Below are 20,832 nucleotides of genomic sequence, written 5' to 3' on the forward strand. Positions count from 1 at the left end.
AATGGCAAGTATATCTACTTGGAGCAGCATCAACCATCTCTGTACCAATTTTCCATCTCAGTCAAGTCCTCTGTGACTTCTTTCCTGGCTCCACCACTCTGCTTTCCTCTAATGCTGCCATACTTCTCTTTATTTTGTAATTTAAGTAAGAAGCACCCATCTACTGAGATATGTGTTCCCACCGATAACTGCCCATGCCCTGTGCCTTGTAATACTGTGAGCACAGCATGGGTTTTGGAACATGATTCCAAGCAATTTGTCAAATAATTAAATTATGTACACAATAACTAGCTGGCTCAATTACATTAGCTAGTCTCCATCACGTAATATAATTTCTAGTGCCTGTTTAGGCACTAATAGCCTTAGATCTCTTTAGATGTGCATGGTGCCAGCTGCGGTCTGTTTGACATATTTCTGTGCCAAGTCAAAAGCCCTGAACTGAAAATACGTTGCTCAGTTTACAAGACCCTGTTTTTTATGGAACTTCTAAAATTCCATTTTCTATGGAGAGGCTTGAAATGTTGAATGCTAATTAATTTCCACTTTAATTATAAGGTTTTGCATTGAGTGCCTTAGAACTTTCCGCCTCTGTTACCCAAAAGAAATAGCTTACTGCAGGTACATCAGACAGGAAATAACTGATTTTTTTTCCTTCCAACAAAAATGAGTCCACTATTGTCTTTCTGACATCTTATCAACTCAGCAATGGCACCAAGATGCTGCAAATCCCACTGATGTGCAGAAGCTTATCAGTCACTGTTAGACGGTTTCAGTCTTGGCCTTCCATATGGCTGAAGCACACAGAAACATATCCTATGCCATGTGTCAAGTGCCAAAGCTGATTTGCTAAGGTACAGGATTTGCAGAGGACAGGATGATTTCAATGCAAGCTACACAAGTGCAGCCAAGGTCAGATTTATGGTTCTTAATGATCAAACAGTGAAGTTCTCCTCCTAAATTTAACTCTGTTTTCCAGTCTCAGATGCTGATTGTTCAGGAATGCCAACTGTAATGACTTTATTTTCTAATCCAAATTCCCAATTAACACATGGCATACAGGTTTTATAAATGGACCTTCAGAAAAAGGTGCTGAGCAACAGTGGAAGTGACTTCGTTCTAAATCACTAATATGAGTAGGTTATTCAATTAATGGACTATTGTACAAGGACACTTCCTTCCATTGCTGACCTTTCATTAGTGACATCTTATAACATCTGATCATGTTGTGCAATGTCTCATCCATGACATTTCATTCCCTTTATTGCACATGGGACGTGACTTTAGAAGCCTCAGCTCACCAAAGGCACTTTTAAATGCAATAGTGGGGGCAAGAGAGAATGTGATGAGTCACCAACAAAATGTATCTCTCCCAACCCTTTGACTGACAGAACTCAATCGCTCAGTGGAAGCTCTCAAGAATTTAATCTTCTCTCCGGTTTACCTGTTTATATTGTGTTGGATTATGCATGGTGAAGCTGTCAGCAGCATTCATTACTGTAGACATGGAGGTCATACTCCTACTCATATACCCTCATTCATTGGGGACCCAAAGCTACCTGGGATCTGCTAACATGAAAAAGGGCTGCAGTATCAGGTCTATAAAACAGAATCACCATTTTCAATTTCAAACCCACTCGGAAAGGAGCTCCTCCCAGTTAGCACTTGAGGAATAGTAACAGAACAACATTAATTTGATCAGGTGAAAGAGTTTGATGAATACATAACCTGCTGGTTAGTATGTTTTACAGGTCATAGAATCATAGAATATCAGGGTTGGAAGGGACCCCAGAAGGTCATCTAGTCCAACCCCCTGCTCAAAGCAGGACCAATTCCCAGTTAAATCATCCCAGCCAGGGCTTTGTCAAGCCTGACCTTAAAAACCTCTAAGGAAGGAGATTCTACCACCTCCCTAGGTAACGCATTCCAGTGTTTCACCACCCTCTTAGTGAAAAAGTTTTTCCTAATATCCAATCTAAACCTCCCCCACTGCAACTTGAGACCATTACTCCTCGTTCTGTCATCTGCTACAATTGAGAACAGTCTAGAGCCATCCTCTTTGGAACCCCCTTTCAGGTAGTTGAAAGCAGCTATCAAATCCCCCCTCATTCTTCTCTTCTGCAGGCTAAACAATCCCAGCTCCCTCAGCCTCTCCTCATAACTCATGTGTTCCAGTCCCCTAATAATTTTTGTTGCCCTTCGCTGGACTCTCTCCAATTTATCCACATCCTTCTTGAAGTGTGGGGCCCAAAACTGGACACAGTACTCCAGATGAGGCCTCACCAATGTCGAATAGAGGGGAACGATCACGTCCCTCGATCTGCTCGCTATGCCCCTACTTATACATCCCAAAATGCCATTGGCCTTCTTGGCAACAAGGGCACACTGCTGACTCATATCCAGCTTCTCGTCCACTGTCACCCCTAGGTCCTTTTCCGCAGAACTGCTGCCTAGCCATTCGGTCCCTAGTCTGTAGCTGTGCATTGGGTTCTTCCGTCCTAAGTGCAGGACCCTGCACTTATCCTTATTGAACCTCATCAGATTTCTTTTGGCCCAATCCTCCAATTTGTCTAGGTCCTTCTGTATCCTATGCCTCCCCTCCAGGTCTCCCTCTGTTCCCAATCCACAGAGGATCTTAGTCTGTTACAGCCCCATCAAGGGAGTCTTGCCCTTTTAGATCAAACTGTAGCAGCTCATGCATTTAATTCTTGTGGTCCTTAGTTCAATCCCCAGTCAGCCAAGATGGAGGCTATCACTTATAGAGGAAGAATGGGCTAGTGCTTAGGGCACTAGCCTAGGACTCTGCCACAGATGGCCTGTGTGATCTTGGGTAAGTTACTTGCCTCTCTGTAAGTTACTTAGCTTCCCATCTGTAAAATGGGATAATAGTACTTCCTCAGTACACAGGGGTATTGGAGGTGCTCAGACACTAGTGAAGGAGACCATATACGTACCTAAAATAGACGGATGTGCACAGCTAAACAGCACCTAGATGGTGTTTGGGCTTTGAGATAACCCTACTGGATGCTAATTTTGTTCTCCCCATAAAACACCATGATCCACTTCATAGAGACTGGAGAAGAACAAACATTAAACCTTTTAAAGGGGAACATAGAGGACCTGGGGAATTATAGACCAGTCAGTCTAACTTTGATATCTGGAAAGATACTGGAACAAGCTATTAAACAATCAGCATGTAAGCACCTAGAGGACATAGGGTCATAAGTAAAAAGGAACATGGATTTGTCAAGAACAAATCATGCCAAACCAACCTAATTTCCTTCTTTGACAGGGATATTGGCCTACTGGATGGGGGGAAGCAGTAAATGTGATATATCTTGATTTTAGTAAGGCTTTTAACATAGTCCCACGTAACATTTTCATAAGCAAACTAAGGAAATGTGGTCTAGATGAAATTAGTATAAGGCGGGTGTAAAACTGGGTGAAAGATCATATTTAAAGAGAAATTTTATCAATGGCTCACTGTCAAACTGGGAGGATGTATCCAATGGAGTTCCACAGGTTTCTGTCCTGACACTGGTACTATTCAATATTTTCATTAATGACTTGGATAATGGAATGGAGAATATGCTGATAACAGTCTTCAAAGGGCTGTTATAAAGAGGATGGTGATCAGTTATTCTTCTTGTCCACTGAAGGTAGGACAAGAAGTAATCATCTTAATTTGCAGAAAGGGGATTTAGGTTGGATATTAGGAAAAACTTTCTAACTATAAGGGTATTTAAGCACTGGAATAGGCTTCCAAAGGAGGTTGTGGGATCCCTGTTGTGGCAGGTTTTTAAGAACAGGTTGGACAAACACCTGTCAGGGATGGTCTAGGTTTACAAGATCTTGCCTCAGTGCAGGGGACCTCTCCGGGTCCCTTTCAGCCCAATCTGTGTATGATTTGATATTAGTAGGCGGTGTCCAGATTTTCTAAGATGCTGAGCACCTGCAACTCCCACTGGCCTAATGGGATTTTTGGGAGCTCCGTAATGCTGAAGACTAGGCCATAACCTGCAAATCTGTTGGTGATATTCAGCAAAACTAAACTAAATAGCTAAGTGGGAAAGCCATACAGAAGCATTCACTGGATTAAAAGACATGGGGACTGGGTTGACCCTGTGCCGCATGGAGGTGTGCAGGGTAGGAAGATAACACAAGGAGCCTCCTCACAGCAACTTGGCACACCCTGCACAAAGGGACAATCACAGTTCTGGAACTGGCCAACACTGCTGGGAGCAGACATTTAATGACAAGCCTTGCTCAGAAGAGTGCAGAGTTCTCTTGTTCCCAGGGAGAGAGGATGCCGGAGCTCTATGGACCTTTCAATGCTGGGGAAGTTTTCTAACTGGTTTTTAAAATCGTTAGAGACAATAAAGCAGATTCTCTCCTGAGATTTGAATCCTTTGTGCAACTCAGACATGCCAAGGGGCTGGATTCTGTCCACAAATTGCCAGCAGAGAAGACCCTACTCAGAGAGGAACTCCCTACTGACACAAATGAGCCATATTCAAGCCTGGTGCCTCTGCCCCCTTACAGGAGCAGGAGCACAATACAAGTGGTAGAGAGCCTGGTCGGGGAGCAGCAGAGATCCACTCCACCACCAATGGCAAATCGCAGAGCTGGGCGCTAGTACCTGCTCCCTCATGCTGCCTCCTTCTGTCCTGCACGGAGTGAATCTCTGGCACAGGACAGAATCTGCCCCACTCTTTAGACTCAGTGTAAGGTGCTCTGATCAGGTATCCTTAACTAGCTAAAAGCAGGTTTACACTAAGGCTATAACCAGTTTTAAAAAATTCCCCTAGTTTCAGTGAACCCTCTGAGGTATGATCCTTGCTCGACTATGCCCCTGGGAACAATGCACCTAGCACTAGCCCTTATTTGGGGCAGTGTCTAAATGCTTCAAATTAGTTTAATCTGACTGCTCCACTGCTTCATGCACCATTTTTTGCAGGTTGAGAAATTGCGACCTCACACAACTTACCTGCTGAAGCCATGGTGGACAGTGCAATTACCTAAGCAGTATTGCTTCACTGGGTTGAACCACAAAGTCATATTCTTCTAAGTTTCTTTTCCTGTTTATTTGTGCTCCCATCACTTTTTACATTTCCATTTTGCATGCAGCTCTGACATTTAGCACATCCTCCCTAGCAACAGAGGCCTTGATTTAAAGATTTAAATATCCTTGGAACAATCGAGCTGTTACATTAAAATGCATGAGATGACTTCCCCCACCCCAAGCCAGTGGATTTTTCACTTGAAACGAAATCAAAGGCCACTCTTGCATATTTTAAAGTACCTTTGTCTGGGGCGCCCTGGTGGTTTAAAAAAATCAATTGATAGTTTTTTTCTTTGAGAAGGCTGAGGTACTAAAATGCATTGCCATATCTGTATGTGTCGTAGTGGGTCAGGAAATAAAACTAATAGAGCACCAGCATTCACGGTCCAGTATACCCATTTCTCTCACAAAACTATGCTTATTATATGGACACCTCACACTAGTACAGAGTGTAGAGACATTCCTGCATTTGCTACAAATTGGCTGGGCCACAAATGCGCCCCCTGGGCAATAGGAGAATTTAAAGTTCTTTTCTTTTATATGAGAAATTGAGTAAGTTATTACTGTATTAAAATACAAATAAAAGGAGTACTTGTGGCAAGTTAGAGACTAAGGTGCCACAAGTACTCCTGTCCTTTTTGCGGATACAGACTAACACTGCTGCTGCTCTGAAACTTAAAATACAAATGTTACTTTAAAAATTATCAGCTGGTGTCTTCAAAGGAGCTTCATCAATTTACACCTACTGAGCATCTGGTCCAACATGTTTAATATGCCTGCAAGTGTTAACAGGAGGGAGCTCAGTTCTATTCAGTGCTCAGTCAGCAGCCTGTGCTGCTTTATGATAAGTAGAATGAAACTGTACAGAACAAATAGGGTGAAGTGTTTCCCTCGTCCAGTTTTGAGCATTCTGAGGTGTGGATACCGCACCTGAAATGCACTTTGCAAGAGTTAACAAACTTTGCCTTGGCTTCAGGTCAACAGACATCTCTGCCCCTTCCATTACGTTAGTTCTTGCTTGCTATAATAATGGAAAAAGAAAAATAAGCCAGCCTCAAATATATTTTATTCCACCCTAACTGCTGACAAGAAAATTACCCTACAAATAGGGGCCATAACCAGGAGAAGACACCAGAAAGAAATATGACATTTGGTTGTTAAAGATAAAGAGATCCCGTCTAATGAAATTATTCAAACTAAACTGAAGCTGCTGTTATGTTGTACAATTTGTGTCCTGTGTGGGCTCCCATCCAGTCTCAGCAACCCTCGCCTTTAACATAAACCCATTCAAGAATTGTACTGTATTCGTGACACTGTAGTGAAGGGTCAATTGAGATTTCCATTGTATCTGCAGAGAATACAGATTCAGGGAACCAAATCAGCAAACACTTACTCATGCAAATAGCACTTACTCATGTGAGTAGTCCCACTGATCTCAATGGTTGTCAATTTACATACATGTTGTCTGAACAGAAACGGCAGAAAATTCCAATAACAAACAAAGAAAAACCCTTCAGCTAAATCTGCTCAGCTGATTAATTTGTTCATGTTTACTGAAAGCAAGAAATACATCTGAGGTATTTAAGTATTACTTTGGTACAACAGAATTTATGTGCAGAATATGGGCATGAAAATGAGGTATACTCCTGTGTTTGTTTGGGTTTTTACTTTTGATACAAGCACTTATGTTTCTTTTGTCTGTAAGGCAGCCCCCAATTCTTTCTATCTAAGAATCCAGTCAAACCAAAATATATTTATTTTGTGTATTTTAGTCTCAGAACCTTTATGGGGGTGTTCCTGACTTGGCTTTTTTTGTAACAGGAACCTAGGTGTTAGCTGGAAGTGTTCATATGGAACTCAGACTTTTCCATATGCAGAAAAATGGAAAGTTGCCCAACTGATAGTACTATATAAGGCTAAAATATCTGAGCATATGAAAAGTGGTGCTATTTACTTTTTAGTGAGTGAGTCACAAACACCCATTCAACTCATCTTCAAAGCTTAGAATTGTCACAATTGGCTAAATCATTCTGTCTCTGTGCATGGTGTGAGAATGACTGTGACTAGGGTGACCAGGTGTCCGGTTTTCGACCGGAACACGCAGCTGAAAAGGGACCCTGGCAGCTGCAGTCAGCACTACCGACCGGGCCGATATAAGTCCAGTCGGTGGTGCTGCAGGGCTAAGGCAGGCTAGTCCTTACCTGTCCTGGCACCGTGCTACACCCCGGAAGCAGCCAGCAGGTCGGGCTCCTAGGCCGGGAGGGGGCCACAGGGTTCCACGCATTGCCCCTGCCCTGAGCTAGAGGGGCAGTGAATGCGACCGAGAGTAGCACGCAGAGCCTCCTGCCCCCCCGACCCGCCTAGGCACCTGACCTGCTGCTGGCTGCTTCCAAGGCACAGCGCAGTGTCAGGGCAAGGCCAGGCAGGCAGCCTGCCCTAGCCCCGCTGCACCGCTGACCAGGAGCTGCCCGAGTAAGTCTGCACACCAACCCTGAGCCCCAACCCTGAGCTCCCCCCAAAACCCGGAGCCCGTTCCTGCACCCCAAACTTCTAAGGATGGGGGACAGCGAGCCACCGAGGGAGGGCGAATGTAGTGAGCGGGGGCGGGGCCTCAGGGAACGGGCGGGACTAGGATGTCCAGTTTTGTGTGATTCGAAAATTGGCAGCCCTAACTGGGACACATATGCCACTCTTCTTCTGTCCCCCTCACAGCCCGCGGGAAAGGAGGGGAAGAATAATGGCTGGTCTCAGGCAAAAAGGAGATCAGCAACATTTCTTATTTTCTTGTATATGTGCTTTGAGTTGCACAGTTCCAGAGCTGCACAGGAGCTAGTTTGCACTAGCTTAAAGGGGATCAGAGGCCACTAAACCGTAAGCGATGGCATCAGCCACCTCAATAAGGAGGCACTGTAACCCATCACACTGGAGCGGAAGAGAATTCCTCCTGGCCAACCTAGAAGAAAGCCTAAGGCTGGAGCCCAGGGGGAAAGGCCACCCAGTCACCTTCTGAAGAAGATTCACGTTTGTTGGGAGCTACCTCATCACAAACAATATGCCAGAGACAGCGAACAGGCAACCATCCAATTCCCCTAAAACAACACCATGTCAGATAGAGTAAAAGGGAAACAGAGCCTGTTGTTGAAGGAGGTTTATCTGCAAAGACAGGGAGCTAAGTTTGGTAGTAGATGAGTACTCCCAAAGAACATGGATAAGCAGCGAAACCTTCTAACTTTTCAAGTTTTTCACCTCAGATTATCAGAGAAACATCCTGAAGCTGAATAACACCCAGGACATTCTACACAGTCTGAGCAACCAAGAAAGCACAATCACCACTACCTAAGCTGGATGTACCCAGAGTAACGACAAGTTTTCAGTTCAGCTTGCATTTCACTCCTATCACACTCACTCCGGCTGTTCCCTTGTCTCCATGTTACCTATTCACCTCCACTTGTAACTCTTCATTTTGCCCCTTGCTTTCCTAGAACATAAAGAACATTAGAGCACCATGTGCAGTGTGCAGCCTGAAATAATAACCCAGTTGCATTAACAATTATCACTAAAGTAAGAAAAATCTCTGTTTATTAGAGTACATTCCCTCCCCGAAGCACCATTCACATTAGTGAATGTAATATGATCTTTCAGCAGCATCCTGCATCTCAAAGATATCGGATATGTGATGTGGCAGTTGCTATGGTAACATTGTTAATTATTATTATTATTAAAAAGAAGTAGGGAAATCTGGACAGCTCCTGCACACAAGCTTTTCCCCCATGAGTAACTGCTGCCCTGTGGCAACTTAATAATTAAAGGATCCTTTTATTTAAAAATACAGATCTACAGTGAATGGGTACAAGGACACACACCAGGCCATTTTCTTTTAAGTGATACATCTGTCTGCAGGTTAGTGAATGGAATATCAGCACAGAGCAGAGTCCTACAGGCAAATGTGGAAAAGCAGTGCCTTACATGGCAGAGTGGGAGACCAGCACCCATGGGCAAGCATGGGAGAACAGCAACTTATGGAGAAGCACAGCACATTCATTCCCATCCTCTGGAGAAGCACATGGAGAACATGGCAGGCCAATATTTTACTGGGAATGTTGCAGAAGAGCACCCAGAGGCAGGGGAGGTGAAAGAATGACACACTTGGGGGGAAGGGCAATGTGGGAGAGCCACACCTATGAGGGCGCATGGCAGAGCAGAATTTCACAGGGGAGAACAATAGAGCACCATGCTTGGTATCCCAGATGCCATGGCGATGTGCCCTTTTGAAAATGCGTGAATGGATGTGTAGCTGATCTATCCATGTCACAATGCAAGACGCAATACGTTACAAATCAACATACAAATCAAGGTGCAGTAATTTGGATGACGTGCCTCTAGCAGCCAAAAAATTCACATAGCAAATTCTTTACATCACGTAGTGTAAGGAACTCTTGGTGGCATCTCAGCAGATTTCAACTACAGATATATACAAATAAAGATTCTGGCCCCAAATGTGCCTCTACTAAAGTCAATGGCAAAACTCCCCCATTCACTCCAATAGGAGAATGAGCCAAACACTCTTTCATTCCTTAAGAAATGCAGTGCCTGCAGGATGAGCGTGCTTGCAGTTCAATATCTATCTGAGTAACCTCTTGGACATGGAGGGGCCAAATGTTCTGCTGGTGTGTGTAGATGAAACTCCTTTGATGTCAATGGAGCTGCACCTATTTATACTAGCAGAATGTTTGGCCCTGCCCCTTCACCAATCCACAATATAAAGCCATTCTTAATTCTGAGCCAGAGGCATTAAATATATGCACACTTCTGATTAGCAAGAGATTATCACATTGTCTGCCTTGCAGGGTTTGGCTTGAGGCATCCAGGCTCTCTCCTTTGGAGGGAAAAGCTTTTATTGCAATTTACTTTTTACTGAATAAACATGATTCTGAAATAGGCTCTGTGGTTTCATTTCGCTTCTTTGACTTTGGGTCAGAGGAAGCTCATTGCTTTGGTATGTGCATTCAGGTAATAGGCATATTTAAATGGGTTCCATTGCACTTTGGGAACCTGCTGAAAAGTGAGTTGAATCATTAATCCCCCTGCATATTAGAAATACCTTCCTCCAAGCAATCTCTGGACCTTTTTTGATTTGGAGTGATAAGAAATGCATTGTGATTGCATTCTCAAAAGGAAAGGATTACACAGCCAGTGACTCTGAAAATGGATCTCACTGCCTTATAGTAAAGGGTGAAGTTTCCAATCTTGTTTAGTGAAGCAACAATCAATACGTGCAACTGATTTTCCAGCTAGATAAATTGCTCACAAGAAAACAACATCTGAAATATCTTAATTTCTCACCTATCCATCCACTCTCAGTCTTGTTCTGTTAGATACAAGAGTGTGGTTTTATTACTTCAATGTCTGGAGACCAATGAATTTAGCATTCTCAAGAGGAGGATCCATAAAAAGCAAAGAAATATGGAAGTCTTGCAATAGATGGTATCTACAGTCCATCACCACAACTGATGCACTAAACCACTCAGCTATAAAGGTCAGTGCTCCACAGCTTTTACAGAGTTTAGTGATTACTGAAGTCACACCGGTCACACAGTGAAATTACTTGTTTGTAATAAGGGAGAGAGGAGATGGTGTACAAACAGTAACTGGATCAGAGGCTTCTATATTAACTGGAAGGTAGAAAATGTAGAAAGGCAAAGGTAACCCTTGGAGACAATGCCCTTCCAAATAGTCAAAAACCTTCAAAGAATAATGTGCTCTGAAATCAGAAAAGCATTTGACATATCCTGAGTTTGACAGAAAGATGCTAACATGGCCACTTCAGAATTTCTGTACAATATTAGCACATCACCAGCTTGTTCTCAAAAGCTGTCATCTGAAATGTCATAGCCTATAGAAGAGGTGAGCCTCACCTGATATACCTAGGCTTGGATCCATTCTGACTCTCCAGAAAGGAATACACTGTCTTGGCAGGGCCTTAAGGCACCTCTATGATCATGCATTTAACTACCAGATCTTATCTACTGCACCATGGCTTTGATACCTAACAAAAGGGATAGTAATAAGCACAATCCTGACAGCATGGCAAATAATTGCTATGTATTTCAAAGTAATCACTATAACCTCACCCCACCCCTTGTTGATGGACCTGTCGGATCTCGTGGAGGGCTGGGAATACCTCAATATCACAGAGTGAGAGGAAAACAGCCTAAACAAGTTCAAAAACTTCCTAGAGAGGCACTCTGGAAACGTATATCAGCCCAGAAGGGATAAGACACATAAACCACTGCCAACTGGCTTAGAAACATTTTGTCATTTCTTCTCTGGAGGGGCGAGGGATAAAATAAGGAAAGAAATTCCTTTTGTGTATAGACGGCTCTAGCTTAATGCTATTTTAACATCATTTTCTTGTAACCTGTCTACACATAGCTATTTAAACATTTGTCAAACTATGGATGAGATGACTCATCTAGCTGAAGAATAAGCCTAATTGGTCAAAGTTCCAGGACACACTGTACTGAGCTATAAAGAAACACAATCTCATATATTAGAAGTGACAAGTTGCAGAAACTATCTAAAATTCCAGGAAGAGGTAAGACTGAAATAAGAATCATCGCCCGGGGACAGTTGCTGCTGTCAGACTTTATGATAATTAAAGAGATCAGATCTGTACTGTTCTAGATGGATGAAAGATCCACATATATATGCTTCGATTCTGACTTTGGCAGGCTCATGTTGGAAGGTTGTCTAATAATTTATTATCATTTTCAATAAAAGATATCCAGCAAGGGAAAATAAACAGCATCTGAGGATTCGACTCCTCATGTACATAAGGTCCTGAAACTTCCCCAGAGAAGGGGAAAAGTTCTCTGTGATGTAACCACATGGCTTGGAGAAAATGAAACCCTTCGGAAAACCTCCTCCTTTCCCTGTGAACTTTCCTGTACCAAAGTGACCAAAGGCGGAGAGGAATTTAACACAGAGAAAGGAGTTGACAGACTCGATCAGTGTTTCTCAAATGCGACCACTGTGGCCGCATGTGGCCACCAGGGCCTTTCCTTGCGGCCACAGTCATCTGGGCTGTGATAGGGCAGGTGCAAAGCAGTGGCCCCTCTCCCAGGGCCACCAGCAGCGGTTGGACCCTGCCCCCTCCATAGAGAAAAACTCTGGAGGTGAAGGTAGCTGGTGAATTCCCCACTTTCCCAGGGTAGGGGAGGCTGGCTTTGGCCACGGGGCTTCAGGCTCTGTCCATGCGGTGGCAGGCTCGGGTTCCAGGCTCACCACCCCCGCCATCATCCTTGGGCCCTGCTGCCTCCCTGCCCACCTCCCCATTCAGGACTTAAATTTGTTCCGGGGCTTGATGGGGCTGCGTAAGTCTGGTATGAAAAGTGATATGAACAAACATACAAATATCACTTTTCACAGCCGAAGACTTACCAGCCAGCAAGTCTTAGAAGAAGAAAAAAGCAGAACCAAAAAAGCAAAAGAAACAGCAACAAAAAGACAAGAACATGCAAAACGCCTTAATTGTGTTTCTATTCTGATTAGGTCCAGTAAAGAATAGAGAGACAACTGTAAGTTACTTTTATTACTGCGTCTGAAAAAACCCTACAGAAATAAATTACAGTGACTTGGACATGTAGATGTGCATATTTATTTATTTTTCCTAAAGTTAAGTATTTTAGGAAAAATTGTCAGCGCGGCGACCAGCAAGAGTTAGTGGCTGCACTCTGAGGCCACCAAAAGATGTGTTGTGAGAACCCCTGCACTAGATAAGGAACATTAACAGGCAGAGGGAGAAGCAGCAGCAGCAGGTGGGTAACAATCATACACATAGAATCCCAGCAGCTTCTTCCCACTCATGGTTATTAATGGCAGAGTCTCACTTTGTCTTATTATCACAACATTTATTTCTGGCTGAACTGATGATAATACTGCCTTTAGGGGGGAAAGCAGGAAGCAAAACACCTCATTTCTTATCCTTTAAAGAGGACGCCTGATTTACCGAGTGCCTAATCCAACAGTAAAATGACATGTACATGAGCATTAGGAGATCAATCTCCTGGTTACCTTCTTGTCTCATCACCTCCACCCCACTCACACACATCAGCTGTTGACCCACAGCTCGCTCACCTTCCCCACCCCATTCATCCTGTTGAAATCAATGGGATGACTCATTTGGCCTAGAATACATATGGCCAGATTCTGCTCAAGTTTTACACCTGAGGATCTGGTTCACATATATACAAATACTCTCATTTTAATTTGCCCATTAATGCAAACATGTGGATGATATTTCCAGTGCATCACTCGCTGGAATGCTGTACAGAGCAACTAGCTAGTAACAGAAAATGATGATCTCATTTATATGGTCTTTAAATAAAAAAATTAAAAAAAAAAAAGGTTTTAAAAATGAAGCCAAAACTGAGATAATAGAAGTTAAGCATTTACTGTGCTTTCCTCTTACAGAAAGCAAATGCAAAATGATTTCATCAGTATCAGATAATAGACCTGCCTATAACCAGAGGGAGGTATTTTTAATAACTTTCCTAAAATATGCATCCATTTAAAAATGAAGCATAATAGAAAAAAATCCAGTACAAAAGCAATAAAATATAATCTATTATCTCAGCTCATTTTGGTTAGGAAATAATACCACAAACCTAATACAATACGTGGAAGCCTCATGAAAAACAGGTGGGTAGATATTTATAGTCTTATCCACTGAGTGATTAATAAGTGACAGTGAAAAGTACAGAATGAAAATCATATGGATTTAGGGGAAAGGAAATAGCTTTAAAAAGAAATGGTTGCGTTGCATGGGAAGAGCTGTGGGTCCACAGCAACTCTCCAGTGCAGCAAAAGGAAAGTCAGTTTAGACATTTACATTGATGCGTCTGACATGGGCTTTGGTATCACAGCCTGCTTCCCCATGGCCTGTCTCTTGGCCAGGCTACTTATGCTATGTGTGGGGAAGAGGTCAAGAGTAGATGGCAAGGGGAGGGAAAGAGATGGACCAGAAATACAAAGATGAGAGCACAAAAAATTCAAGAGGAGGATCTGAGCTATAGAAGCAGGCTGGGGGGACAGAGTAATTGGAAAAATAAGAAACCCCATAACAGGAGAAGATGAAACAAAACTTACACACTCAGGCGGACTAAATTTTAACCATATATTATAATAAATCATGGATGGGCCTCCAACCTGTGTAAAACAGAAGGATCAAATGTTCTTGGTTTCTTTTTAAATATTAGGGCCAGATCCTTGGATGGAATTAAAATCTGATCTTGCATTGTCTGTTTCCAGATTGAGGACTACAGGATTGAGCTCTAAATAGATGGTAGCACATAGTTACTTATGGTGATGATAACAATTCCATTTATAAGATGCCTCTAGCACAATGGTTCTCAACCTATTTACCATTGTGGGCTGCATATGTTGCCCACAATGTGTTATGTGGGCCGCATCCAATACTACCTGTATGGCCCTGACGATGTCACATGGGCCACAGCATTGTGCAGATTGGGCTGCAAGAGGCCCAGAGGCCGCAGTTGAGAACCACTGCTCTAGCACAATGCACATCTTGAAAACAGGATGCTGTATTTTATTCCCTGTAAATCTGTTTCCCAGGTACAGTATCTAGTTCTACTGCTGGTTTTCATAATGTACACTGGGATATGTATGCTGTGGTTTCTATGACCCGGGGTTTTAAACTCCTGAGCCCTGTTTACACTAGCATTTACACTGTTGCTGGGACCACTGCAGCGGCACCATTGGTGAAAAATGGGTATGAAAAGTTCTAGGCAACTGTGTCATTGATAATATCAATGCAGTAAAAATCAACAGCATGATAGGGCCCCATGTAACTAACTGAGATCAAAGCACAACATGCCTCCTGAAAAAAATGAGACCACTAACATTTATTCATAGACCACTTGAAAATGAGTCACGGATTTAAATGTCCCAGATCAAATCAATGGAGTTACCCAGGTGTGCTACTTGGTGAATTGATTAAAAGCAGAAATTAAACAATTCAACAGTGTTTTACAAAAATGCTGTTAAAAAAATTGAACATTCTAGAAAGCTGAACCGTCAAGTCTCAAACTGCAATAAAGACCAATTGAACTGATTTGTATTGGATCATGTTTTTACGTATTACATTTTGACATACCGGGTGTCCAAAGTGATATTTGTCTCCTAAGGTAGTGAGGGTAGCTGTAACAAAATTGTGTTGCTACTTGAAGTCTGCATTGTTCTTAGTTTCAGACTTTGCTGGGACACTCATGTTTCAGTGTCTTACCGAAACAAGTGCAAATGGGCAAAATAATGGACTGCAGAGAATGCATGTAACGTAACATCCAGAAATCTACAGCAAGGAATTGAACGAAGTCTTTCATTATTACAAGCCCAGTCCTAGCTTTTCAGGGACAAGGACTGTTGGACCAGACACAAGTCTTCTCCCTTTCAGGCTGGCTCCTGTTCCCATTTAAGTCAATGACAAAACTGTAATTGACCATAGTAGACACGGGATCAGACCTTCTAAGATTGCGTTCCATAGTGTGTATTGATTAATTCAAATATTTCCTCACTTTTCTCTGAGCAGCTCTAATGTTTTTTGTGCCACGTTTTGGGTCTGATTTTAGGAGGAGCTAAGCCTCCCCAATTCAACTGCAGTCAAGGAAAGTTGAGGGCACTCAGTACCTCACCAGACGGGGCTCTTTTTTGGCTGTGAGTAGAGCTGGTTGGTCATTTTTTGACAAGACATTTTTTTCAGTGGAAAATGACAATTCGCTGAAAGGGTCAGTTTTGACAAATTTCTGTTTATACAAATTTTGGGAAAAAAGTCTCAAAAGTGTTGAAACTGAAAATAAATTTTTTCAGTGCAAGGCGATTTGTTTCAAAATGTAAGCTAGTTATACTTTTTTAAAGTATTAATTAAAAAGATAAAAATCAAAATAAAACATTTAGAAAATGTAAAACCAAAATGTTTCAACTGACCTGAACCCAAAATATTTTGGGATTGTCAGCTTGCAAAAAATGAGATCTTGACATTTGGTCATGATTCAAAAGGGGAAAAAATGTTTGAAATTTCAAATTTTTTCCCATGACAGGAAAACTCTTTCTCTAAGCCATTTCTGTGTTCCTTCCAAAAATAACAGCCTAAATCTAGACCCACAGAACAGCTCGGTATAAGCTAAAAGTTCCTCTCTCTCACCAAGAGAAGCTGATCCAATAAAAGATATTAACTCACTCACCTTGTCTCTCTAATATTCTAGGATCAACATGCTACAACAACACTGGAAAGCCTAATCCTTATAAAGGCAAAACTCTCTCTGACCCCAGTGGTGAGTACAGCATTAATTTTTAATATTTTCACTGTCGCATTGTATCAGTTATTCTGCAATATATAAAACTGACATCTTAAGGTAGCAGGCAATGACCATTTCTTACCTTTAATCTTTCTGTTACGCCATCAGTGAAACTGACTGTGAATTCAGCAATTTTTGGCACCCTGAGTTTTCCTTTGTTCTTCTGGTCAGGCTGATATTCTGTTCTTGTTTTCACAATCACCTGAAAAATGTCAACGCTTTTAAGCTTTAAGTGCAAAACAGACATTTTTGTTATCTTAAATAAATTGCTTTTCTACATGCCATTTCACTGGCCACTCTCAAATACAATTTGAGAACTAGGTAAATAGATTAGATTAGATCAAATAACTTCATCCCTCATTGAAATGCAGCCACCTCTGAGATGAAACATTAGCTATTTAATGGTAGAACTACACAACAGTAAAGAATACCACATCCAATTGAATCTGCAAAAGGTGTTCCAATGGACTATATATAATTACTTATGTTATGCTAGGACATAGAGGTTATCACTTCTGCTCTTTAATAGCAACAGGACCAAAAACATAACTTTTATATCCCACCCAAACAACAGAACTTGCAACAGCATAGCCCATTAGCCCCTCTAAAGGAAGAGCATAACTTATTAAGAGCCCAATTCTGTGAGGCACTGAGCACTCACAATTAGGCCCTGAGCCACCAATATCACTTTCCACCTTTTCCTGAAAAGTTCTTGCATAAAGTGCTGACTAATCCTGTTCCTATTTAGCTTTTAAGAATGATGAGACATAATCCAAGGTGCTATAGCTACAGGTTTTTAAAGGGACAATGTCAAATTAATAACACTGCAACTTTGAGCTTTATTGAACCTATTTCTAAATCTAGGAAGAATAACTAGATAAATAAATAAATAATTTTGTACTAAACCCACCAAAATAAATGTTACACACTGAACACTTGACTATACCTAGAGTTGGCCAGTAGAAGATCAGACAGAGACATACTCTGAAACCTGACAGCTATTGAGAGAAGATGTCATCTCCATCCTTTTAAAAAAACCTAAAACACTACTGGAGAGGGAAATAGCACATAAAGTTTCTAAAGGGAGGGCTTTCACAAAAAGGCAAAAGACACATGTGAGGAACAAAATTCTGGAACTCTGAGGAACTTGGGCATTCAAAGTATAGGAATTTCTTGGTGACCCCTAAAAATCTGTTGAAGAAAGTTGGCCAGTAATTGTAAAGTGAAGAATATCAAGCCTGATTTGGACCAGAAGTGTCCCTAGGATTCTCCTTCTGCACTTAAAGCATGTGAAACTTGGAGGAGGAGGAAACCACCCTGTGGGTTCAAATGCAAAGCACGTAGCTAATAGCTAATATTTAAACCCTTGAATAATATCCCTTTCCATATTATTTGTTACAGTAGCAATCGCAATAGCCTTTAAAAGAGTCAGAAGAAGTGATTCAAACACATTTATATTAAAATAGCCTTTTAGAATATAGTGAGCCCAAACTGAGTCCTGGCAGCACGACGCTAACATTAGTGAAGCAACACCAGGGGTGAATTTGGCCTGGCAGGTTTGAAGTGACACTGCATCTTCTATGCAGTGGAGAGTAGAGTAAGGGTCTAATCCTGTGTGGTCCTTACTCAGTTATCACTCAGGCAAAACTCACACTGAAGTTAGTGTGAATTTGCCTGAGTAAGAGTGGAGTTAGAAATAAGTAAGGATCTCAGGATTTGGCCAGAAAAGAGCTGAGAATGCTCAAACCCATACCAGACTAGGCCCTAACTCTCCACTCTTCCTCTTCATCCTTTGTAAAGCCTGTACAGTAGATGATAGAGTACTACCTATAAGCACCTGCACACCAGTGCTCAGAAAATACCTTTTGTTCTATTTTTAAACCAACTGTCCACAATACCCAGATCCCCTCTACGCTGCTGTTTCCAGCTGTGTATATTTTTTCATGTAATTGCAGACAGCAATGCAGAAGTAATGCAACAGTGTTCATTTTCTTTCCACAGTGTCTGATTTGTTTCCAGTTTAATCCCTTTGACTTCTTTCAAATTCCTTTCAGTTGTTTAACGTAGATCTTGTATGTAGATAAATTCCATAATGATAGGTAAGAGGGTTTTCCCTTATGCTCTGACAGTAGGCCTCAATGCCGAGCTATAAAGCTAGAAAATAAAATGTTAAGAATCTTACTTGTTTCTATGTATAATTTATATTTTTTCCTGCACATTTGTAATTCACCCTGGTTTTCTTACTCCCCTCCTGGTTTTACTTCAACCTAGGACCTCTCTATAATAAGGGTTTAATTGTGCTAGCTACAACCAGGAATCAAGTGTGATATTGAAAATAAATCTAGCCAGGCCCATACTACCTCCTGAACAGTCCATTGTAGTATTTTGTAACAATCTTCTCAGGAGGAGGGAGAAAAAAAATCCCAGTTATCAGAGAAACTACTTGAGCCCCTTTTGCTGATTGCTCTAGCAGTTAAACGCTTGTGTGGGTGGGGGCCTAATTGCTCCACTGATCAGATTAATTTGCAGGGGTGTGATAGAGATGTAACAGAAGCATTTAGGACTGCTCTTCTATTACATACAATCTGGTACATTCCAAAGGCCAAGTATTTGCTCTCCAAAAGTATCTTGACTAGGCAACTGGTGAAATGACTGGGCAGAAAAAAAACAGATGCTTAGTGTGGATCCTACGATTATAACAGTAATCTCCCCACTCTATTCCTAAACAGCCATTCATAAAGCCAATGCAAGGGGTGCTGAGCATTGAGCTGACGTTAACCCCTTGTTCACCAACAGCCCAGTCACTCAGGTAAAAAATCACCCAGTTGGGGTTAGATTAGCAGTATCCAGCTATAGGAACAAGCTCCATCAGGTGGTAGGGAAATCCTCCCACAGACCCTACCAACTGCTGTCTAATATGGCTCTCTCTGCATCTCTCTCTATAGCACAAGAGGCCTGCTGGATCCCAGCCGCCAGCCCTGCTCAGCCCGCTGCCAAACCCAGGCCGGGAACCCGGCAGGCAACAGCGAGCCATTCAAAATCCTGCCCGCCTTGGCCCGCTCTTCTCCGTCCTGCCCCCCATTGGGGCAGAGTGAAGAAGCTTGGTCCTGCCGGCTGCTAGTGCAGGGCAGGCAAGGTCCCCCCTCCCCCGCCTCTTCCCCCAGCCGGCTGGGTTCCTGCCCCTCCTCTGCTCCCTCCCTGCTGCTGATCAGCTGATGGCCCTTGCAAGAGAGGGGGAGAAGTGGAGCTGCAGCATGCTCACTGCCCCAGGGAGGAGGTGGGGACAGGGCCTTGGGGCAGGGGGGTGGAATCAGCACATATCCCCTCCAGCCCCCTGCCGTGAGCTGCCCTGGGCAAGGGGGTGTGGGCTAGGGTCGTGGGGGTGCTCCCGGTCCTCTGCCCTGACCCTTCCACACACACCCCAGCCCTCTGCCCTGACCCCTGTACCCCCCTCACACACACCCAGCCCTCTGCCCTGACCCCTGCACCTCCCCACACACTCCCAGCCCTCTGCCCTGACCCCTGCACCCCCCCACATACCCAGCCCTCCCACCCCATGCCCTGACTCTTGCACCCCCCACATTTCCACCCCCACCCTGAGCACCAAACGGGAGCTCCTGAACACACACACCCCACACACATTCCCACCTACACCCCTTGCACCAAATGGGAGCTGCCCAGGTAAGCACTCCACACCCAAACCTCCTGCCCCAACCCTGAGCCCCCTCCCTCATTCTAGCTCCTGGCCAGGCCCTACACCCCAACCCCCAGCCTGCTCCTTCACCCCCAGCCCTGTGCTCAGTGCACTCCCACCCTCAGCTCAGTGCAGAGAGAGAGGAAGAGAATGGGCTAGAACCAGGGAGAAGGTAGGTACCCACTGTATGTGGGCAGACCCCAGACTGGCAGCGGGCTGAGCGGGCCTGGCAGCCGGGACCCTGGCTGCCAGGAGCCGGTGGCTGGAACCCCAGATTGGCAGCGGGCTGAGTGGCAGCAGGCTGAGCCACTCAGCCCACTGCTGGTTTGGGGTCCAAGCCGCCGGCCCCACTCAGCCCGCTGCCGGTCTCGGGTTCTGGCTGCCAGCCCCTTGCCAGCTGGGGTCCCGGCCGCAGGCCCCGCTCAGCCCGCTGCCAGCCTAGGTGAACGGAACCCCAGGCTGGCAGCAGGCTGAGCGGGCCAGCAGCGTAAGATCAGTATTTTAATTTAATTTTAAATAGAGCTTCTTAAACACTTTGAAAACCTTATTTACATACAACAATAGTTTAGTTATATAGACTTATAGAGAGAGACCTTCTAAAAAATGTTAAAATGTATTACTGGCCCGCAAAACCTTAAATTAGAGTGAATAAATGAAGACTCGGCACACCACTTCTGAAAGGTGATGCTCTATAGTGATGTCTTTGG

The 20,832-nt window shown here is 43.3% G+C and overlaps 1 protein-coding gene and 1 long non-coding RNA gene across 2 annotated transcripts in view; one reads left to right on the plus strand and one right to left on the minus strand.

The window, feature by feature from the left end:
* NSG2 (neuronal vesicle trafficking associated 2) overlaps window positions 1-20,832 on the minus strand; it is a 44,412-nt gene that overhangs the window by 13,651 nt on the left and 9,929 nt on the right. Inside the window, exon 3 of the mRNA XM_084637426.1 lies at window positions 16,514-16,633. Within this exon, the coding sequence (XP_084493552.1) occupies window positions 16,514-16,633 (120 nt within the window). The remainder of the gene's footprint in view (window positions 1-16,513; window positions 16,634-20,832) is intronic.
* LOC311525352 overlaps window positions 1-20,832 on the plus strand; it is a 46,031-nt gene that overhangs the window by 11,800 nt on the left and 13,399 nt on the right. The window contains exon 2 of the long non-coding RNA XR_014712764.1: window positions 16,339-16,407. This is a non-coding gene — a long non-coding RNA (uncharacterized lncRNA). The remainder of the gene's footprint in view (window positions 1-16,338; window positions 16,408-20,832) is intronic.

The sequence above is a fragment of the Lepidochelys olivacea genome (genome assembly GCF_965140295.1).
Source record: "Lepidochelys olivacea isolate rLepOli2 genome assembly, chromosome: 8".
Classification (NCBI taxonomy): Eukaryota; Metazoa; Chordata; order Testudines; family Cheloniidae; genus Lepidochelys; species Lepidochelys olivacea.